This window comes from Mesitornis unicolor, unplaced genomic scaffold (assembly GCF_000695765.1).
Source record: "Mesitornis unicolor isolate BGI_N332 unplaced genomic scaffold, ASM69576v1 scaffold3560, whole genome shotgun sequence".
NCBI classification, from domain to species: domain Eukaryota; kingdom Metazoa; phylum Chordata; class Aves; order Mesitornithiformes; family Mesitornithidae; genus Mesitornis; species Mesitornis unicolor.
The window spans coordinates 1-7,525 of NW_010157422.1; the positions used below are offsets into that span (position 1 = coordinate 1).

General features: G+C 35.9%; 1 protein-coding gene across 1 annotated transcript in view; it reads left to right on the top strand.

Moving 5' to 3' along the window:
• Positions 1 to 109: 109 nt before the first annotated feature.
• LOC104537108 (DNA-binding protein RFX6-like) overlaps positions 110 to 7,525 on the top strand; it is a gene marked incomplete at both ends in the record, with an annotated part of 28,239 nt that continues 20,823 nt past the window's right edge. Inside the window, 3 exons of the mRNA XM_010179900.1 lie at positions 110 to 266; positions 1,830 to 1,953; positions 3,488 to 3,549. Of these exons, the coding sequence (XP_010178202.1) occupies positions 110 to 266; positions 1,830 to 1,953; positions 3,488 to 3,549 (343 nt within the window). The remainder of the gene's footprint in view (positions 267 to 1,829; positions 1,954 to 3,487; positions 3,550 to 7,525) is intronic.

Sequence of the window (7,525 nt, forward strand, 5' to 3'; positions counted from 1 at the left end):
GGCTGTGCGGCCGCGGGCGCGTCGGGAGGAGGCGGCATGCTGGCCTGGCCGTAACCCTGCCCGCGGGTTTCTCCTCTTGTTCCCCACCCTTTACCCCCGGGACGCTCAGAAACGCGGTTTAACAGCGAAGCTGCCTCCTCGGAAGAAGAGGATGCAGAGAGTCGCGACGGCGCGCTGAAAGCCGCGGACCACAGCCCCTCTGCGAAGAAGAGCATCGCGCAGATTATGAAGGGCAAGAAGAAGCAGACGCAGCTCACCCTGCAATGGTAGGGCTCCGGCGGCGAGATCCCCACCCCGTCCGCCACCGGGCCAGGGGCCTGGGCGCTCCTCGGGACCACCCTGCGTTCTCCCAGTGTGTCTGGCAGGTCCAAAGGGATATTTCTTTAAAAGCTGAGGCTGCAAGTAATTACATCTCACAGCTCTGGTAAACATATTTGGTGGTTGTGGGGTGGGTTTTTTGTTTGGTTGGTTTTTTTTTACCCTAGATAAGCTTCACCTACAAATAGGGACACCCACCCTCAAATTTCTGTTGGTTTTTTGTTTGTTTTGGTTTTTTGTTTGTTTGTTTGAAATTAGCAGAGGTTTATCAGATTCTTGCAATATGTGACTATCGATGACATGTGGAGAATCGATAAAATGTGTCAAAAAATGATTTAGAAAAAACTCTAACTGAAACTTAAGAGTTACGTTTATGAATGGACGTTTTGCTTATCCTTTAAGGATATGAATGTTAGGCTTTCACTGTCTCATAATTTTTCTTTACATTATATTCTACCATCATGGAAGCCCTAACTTCGTTTTATCTGGGCAAAAATTAATCATATATGAGGTCAAATTCTGCAGACATAAATTGATAAATTTTTCTATTAATGCACACTTGAAATTAAGGAGGATTGTCATCGAATTAAATGGGAATTTAGTTACCTAATGCAAAACTAGATTTTTTTTTTTCTTCTAACTGTAAAATGAGAGTAATCTGAATTTCTCAGTTTCTTGGTCTAGTTTACATCTGACTTCTGAGCATAAATTGTAAGGATTTGATTCTGGTGAGTCAGTGTAAAATTATTCAGTATGCATCATTCACTACACAGTATTTTCTTACAGATTTGTGTAAGCTGAGACATAAATTTATTGCACATCATCCCAGGAGTAGCAAATAATGTAAACTGATAAAGTAATAGGACAACTGTGAAATACCCAGCTGTTACCAAGAGTTCAGTTTAAATGAAGACAACCAGGTTTTAGTCCAGTTTTCAAAATTTTACTTTAATGATCACCACTAAGCACTTGTATTCTCTAAACTGATTGGGAAGATACATTAAAAAGTATCGCCTTCAGAAAAAGCCAGTTCTTTGCTTTTCAGTACAGTTTGGTCAAGAAACAGTTTCAGGTCCAGGATGGAACTTAAAAAGCAGAAGTAGGAAGAAAAGAGACATTACCCCAGGCGTTAAAGATAAAGATGTATCTTCAAGCCCCTGCTCTATTCAAAGCTGAGACCTAAACCTAAGTCTTTCATAGTCTAATTTGTGCTCTTATTTTCAGAGCAAGGCTGGCTTTTAGGTGATGATCATTTAACCATTCATAGAAAGCAAAAACATCCAGACATTGAAAAGAGTCTCATGAAGAAAAGGAACCTGACCCCCAGTTTTCTGTAATCTACAGCTACCGTAAGCACCAAGTTCAGAGTCAGTCTCTAGCACCTGCCTTGTTCAGCAGAAACTAGTCTGTGTGCTCTCATGGAAACTTTAGTAAAATGAAGAAAAAGAAAAAAAAAAAAGAGGGCAGTACCAAAACCAGAAGGAAAATAAAATAGCTGTTTCTTTATACAGGCTGGAAGAAAACTACATTGTCTGTGAAGGAGTTTGTTTACCAAGGTGCATCCTTTATGCACATTATTTAGACTTCTGCAGAAAAGAGAGGCTGGAACCTGCCTGTGCTGCAACTTTTGGGAAGGTAAAAAGTAAATATCTTCATGATTTGTTAATCTATTTCTGTGATAGAATGACAATTTAGTACACATGTGGCAAGATGCCTCTCCAGTTCACATGTTTTCTACTGCTAGTGAACACAGAATCAAACTAACTAAACTGTTGCATATGAAGGGATTTCATTGCACCACCTTATAGGAGAATGAAGCTGAAATTCCCTTTGATTTATTGTTATTTCATACTTCTAAAAAAGCATTCTTTCCAAGAGCTTCCCTCCCCCCTTGTTTTTTTCTTCTTTTTTTAATGATGACATTGATAGTGTTCTTTCCACAAAAACAGATCTAACACGGAAGACACTTTTAATTATACTAAAGGCAGTGTAAAGTGAGATGTGGCACAAGAAGCAATACAAGAGGGAAATAGAAATTAATAACATAAAGAGCTCCTGAATGAAAAATTGTTGATTCATCCTCTTTTCTACCCTTCCCTACAATTAATCCTGAAATCATTTAATGAAAGGGAGAGGTGAACTCTCCAAATTAAATCCTGAGTAGTTGGTGAAACAGGAAACCAAAAATGCTTCAAGGATCATCTTTGTTTAAACACTACTGATCTAGTCATTGTTCATACATAGCATTAATTTAATTAAATAATAATAATGGATTTAAAGTCCAGTTTATAAAATGTTCACTTACTAATTTTTTCCTTTTGGATATACTGAGAAAGTGTATGTCTAATTTTCATTACACAGTTTCAGTATAAATGAGGAAGACAACAGGTTTCTATTTAAATGTTGTTTTGACAGTCATCTGTCTATTAGATGTATCCATTAGATCTACCTTTATTTCTGAATTACTTTTTTACTTAGTAAACTTTTTGCATCATTCTTTACAGGAAAAGTAGGATGTTTTTAGGGCACTAATCTCAATCTCAGGAGTCCAGTGACAGAATGTTTTACTTGACTTGGATTAAATCACATGACATGAATTCTTTATGTGCAGCATAGACCTAACAGAAACTTTCGTAGGGTTTCAGTGAGCATAAATATGTTTAAGACTGTCCAGCTCTTTGATAGTGAATGACACAGAAATACTCATGAGACAAATATTTGCTTGCTTGAACCTTCAGATCACACTTTTCAAATCTAAAATCAGTTTATTTTTAGTTTGTCTTTGAAAACAGAATATCTAGAGGCCAGATCTTTCCCTGCTTCTGTTTAGATCTCTGAAACAAAAGATGCAGGTGTTTAGGGACCTGAATGGAACAGGATTCTGGAGAAGAAAATTAGATTTTATGTTGTAGAAGTGAAAACTGAAAAGAAGAACAAGTGGGCAGGAGTTTGTACGTGAGAAGACTGGAGACACATGGTGAGATGGACAAGGATAGAAGTACCTCTATAGTGTAAAACATACTTAACTGTTTATGCTGTGACATAAGTGTCATAAATATTTATTCACAGACTGCATTAGACCACATACTTAAACTACAATTTTTTCCATTAACAGTTTGCTTGGAAAGCATACCAGTGTTAGAAATTAATGCAGTTATTTTCTCTTTAGACCATTCGCCAGAAATTCCCTCTTCTTACCACAAGGCGGCTTGGAACAAGGGGCCATTCAAAGTAAGGCACAACTATCTGTGTATCCGCTTACAGAATACGTGCTAGGAATGACATGTATTTCCATGGCTCTGTAATATGCACTGATCAGCAGGGTGGTTTATTCAGGTGACAAGCTGTAAGTTGTAACTTTCATGTACACGATGAAACTGATACAGAGTTTGAGTTTGAAAACATTATGGCAGACATAATTTCTAAAATTAAACTGATTAAGCTTCTAAGACTTGTTATTTTTACAGAGCCATGCATTTGTTGCAAATATATGTCAAAATGTTATATCTAAAAACATCATGTAATATATCTTTGTTACAGCTGTTCATATTTCTATAAATTTCTATAAATAATGTGCAATTTAACTGTAGGCTGTGTCAATAGGTCACAGTTAATTATATATCACCTGTGGTTAAATTTTTATTAATTCTGGTTCTGGCATTGTGTTTTTGGATATAAGATTATTGTAAAACTGTGGTGAACAGTGGTAGCAACATATTCCCTTACATCCACCCTCACTCCTATGTCCTGACAGCAGGACTGCTTCAGAAGGACTGATGAATTGTACCCACTCTGATTCTGTTTTTTAATAGGGGAATGCTGCTTCTTAAAGGTGAAAAGCTGTCTCGTGTGTTGATGTAAGGAATGTAGCGAAGTCAAAATAATGCTCTGAGTTATTGCTAGTGTCAAGCTATGAGTTAGAGAATTCTAGGAAACTTCGATCCCTGTTTGGAAAGTCACAGATACAACAATTCTCTACATTGCCTGAAGTCAAGACTAACTCTGACCCTTTCTGAGTGTTCCGCTTTAAATTTTTATTTCAGTGTTTATCAATATCTGGTTTTAAAAAATATTTAAAACTAAATATTTTGCCTGTACCATTCTGCATAAAATAGGACTAGTTAAATAATTTTATTCTTTTAAAGCAACTCTCCAAAAATTCAACAGTTTTCAATCCCAAATAAAATTCAGTCCAGAGCCTTAGGTGTAGATTTGTATTCATTTCATAACAAGTGTTCCTAAAATAATTGTTATGAGGAGCAAACTAGGATTAAAATTGTGTCCAGCTTTCTGTGTATACACGAAAATTAAATATTTATTATTAATGCCTATATTTTAGGACAGGCTTGCCTTTAAATATGTGAGTAGTCCTCATGCTTAAAACTACAAACGTGTTTATGTAGTTACTGAATAAGATACATGGAACTACCCTTGACTTTACAGAAGAAAACACAAAGACTTGATAGTTTCCTGAAACAAAACTAAACCCCAGAAAATTAACAAAGAAACATTTTGCAAATGAATAAAATTGAAAACCAAAATATTATAAACCAGAATAAATCTATTACTGATGGTAATAGAAGAAACTCAAACATTCTGTTTGGCAAAAATCTTTGTTTTGAGCAACTTAGCCTTGAAAGACAAAGTTACTTTTGTCTTTCAGTAGTTTATAAACAAAACTAAAAACAAAAGAATATTGAAAAGGGAAAAAACCCACAAGACTGTGGTTTTCCTAAGTGCTTTGCAATATACCAGGAATGTCTGAAAGAGAGACGGTTTGTTTCTGTCATTTTGGTGGGTTGTTTCATGTTATGCTTGGTCTTCTTCCTGCCTTAGAAATACAAGAAATATACTTGATTCCACCTTAGTTTTGCTGAAGAATGCATAAGAGGTGTCTTTTGTGAATTTTAGGTTTTGTTGCAGTATAAATGAAGGTGAGGAAGAACTTAAATTCCAGATTTTTACAAAGACGTTCTATTTCTTGAGTATCTCTCAAGTATTTGTTTTAAATAATCATTAATATAAATGAAATACAAAGGAAATAAAGCCTACATAGAATAGTTTTCCTTTTTTTAACAGGGAACAGTTCTTGTATAGATTCTGTCACAGTCTTACAAATTCATAATCTGTTGTTTTTTTAAGGAGAGAGGACAGTCTGTACTGTGTAGAGGAAAACTGGAACTGATGCTCATTTCTCTTTTTGTAGATGACCTATATACTCTGAATAGAGGGGGTTTGAGTATTACAAAGGTTATTTATAGGTGAAAAGAGGGATTTCATATATTGCCTGCTGTGGTGAAGTTCAGCTATAGTTACAGGTGTAAGATGAGGTAGATTTAGCTTTGCACATGGACATTGGCTATGTTTAAGTTTTTAGGAGACCTGGCATTCACAATCTGTACAGGAATATTTCACAACATACTAATTCATCAATGCCTTGGTTAAATAACTCTTAGTCAGGTTCATAACCTAGCATATTTGGAGAATCACTTTCAAGTTATAATGAATGAGAGAATACAAGTGGAAAAGTCTCCCAGATATTAATTATATTTTTCATCTTACTTATCTAATGAATTGATAAGCAAGATCCAAACTTCCAAAACTTATCATGTGTATGCATAATTTAAAGCACAGTAGTAAATGTCTATTAAGCAAAAGAGTATGTTTTGAATCCAGTTTTTGACATGGGCATGTAGCTACAAAATTAATTGTGTTGGTACTTGTGTCACTATATTCCTCTTTTCTCTAAGACATTTTGCAGTATTAGCACAGAAATACCTCATGCCCAACATTTCTTCGGCAGATCCCATATCCCTACTGACTTTGGTGGTATTATGTGCCATATTTTCATATGGATTAACTGTTCCTGAATAATTTCCTCAAAGGGATGGGGCATCAGCAGATTTTCTTTGAACATCTGGCATTTTTTTCTCCTTATTTTTTTATCAGTGTTTTCCTCAGAGACTTTTCGTCTGCAATTCTCGTTTCCACTAAGATACATTTGCTTTCTTCTTGCTGTGCAAAAAAGGACCTCGAAAGTCACAAGTGACAATATCTGAAGTTCAGAGACTGAATACAGCAGAAAGTAGTCATAGAGAGTTGGCAGTATAAATAATAATCTCTGATTATCTCTTTATCTATCTATCTCTGATGTAGTGGACCATATTCTTCTCAGAACCACAAGCTCACTGAGTATTAAATTAATTTCTGCTTTCACCAGGTAGCAGTCACATAAATATAATATACAGAAGTATTTCCATTAATTTAATAAGCAAATTAATGGATTGTTCATCGGTTTTGGTAAATGAATAGTTACCCTCTGCTTTTGTGTCTGCATGGACTCTAAACATAAGCTGTTTCTGTGTGGAGCAAACCTGGGTTACTGGAACTTGGAAGAGACATTTCTTAGTAGCAATTAAATCCCAAAGCATGGTAGTGTAGTGACATTATTTTATTTCTGTTGTCGCTATCATAATTTTTATATAATGTTAGTAGGAGCAGTAATAGTAATAACTATTCCGGACAGTGATGTTTTGTATGGCAGTATTTCCTAGGAGCTCTGATCATTGTGCAGGACTATACTGAGCCAGATGCTGCAAAAGCATTAAAGGAAGAAGACAGTTCCTTTCCAATGGAGCCACTGTTCTTTCAGCTTTGCTTTGCAGTATCTCCCCAGGAATAAAATGCCTTACTGGATACTGCATGCATACACAGTAAAGTATTGATAGAGCCTGGCTGTGGTCAGAAGAAAGCAAAGAAAATCAGTTGGCTTTTCCATCATCCTTAAGGTCTTAGAATTGTTTTTCTTCCACACTGAAACAAGGACAAGCTCTTTCTAGCATTCTTATAAGCATGAATTGGATTTGCGAAAGATCTGCTCTAAAGTGTGGAATACAGGTGCTGCTCAAAGGTATGAGATAGTTACACAAATGTGAGTTCCTCCTCTGGTTCCAAGCAGCATTTATCATCTCCAGTTCTGGGCAAAGAAGAGACTTAAAAACATGTCTCAAAAATCCTAGAACTTTGATCCTCAGAGTCAGAGTCTTTCGGTGTGTTTACATCCAAACACCCATTTATATGAAAGCGTCAATACTAACACTCATTTAAGTATTTGGCTAAGAAGAACACATTTGACACAATTTTATTAATAAAATTCATTCATCTCTCATACCCATTCTAACCACTTCAGACTGCTGAATGTAGGGAA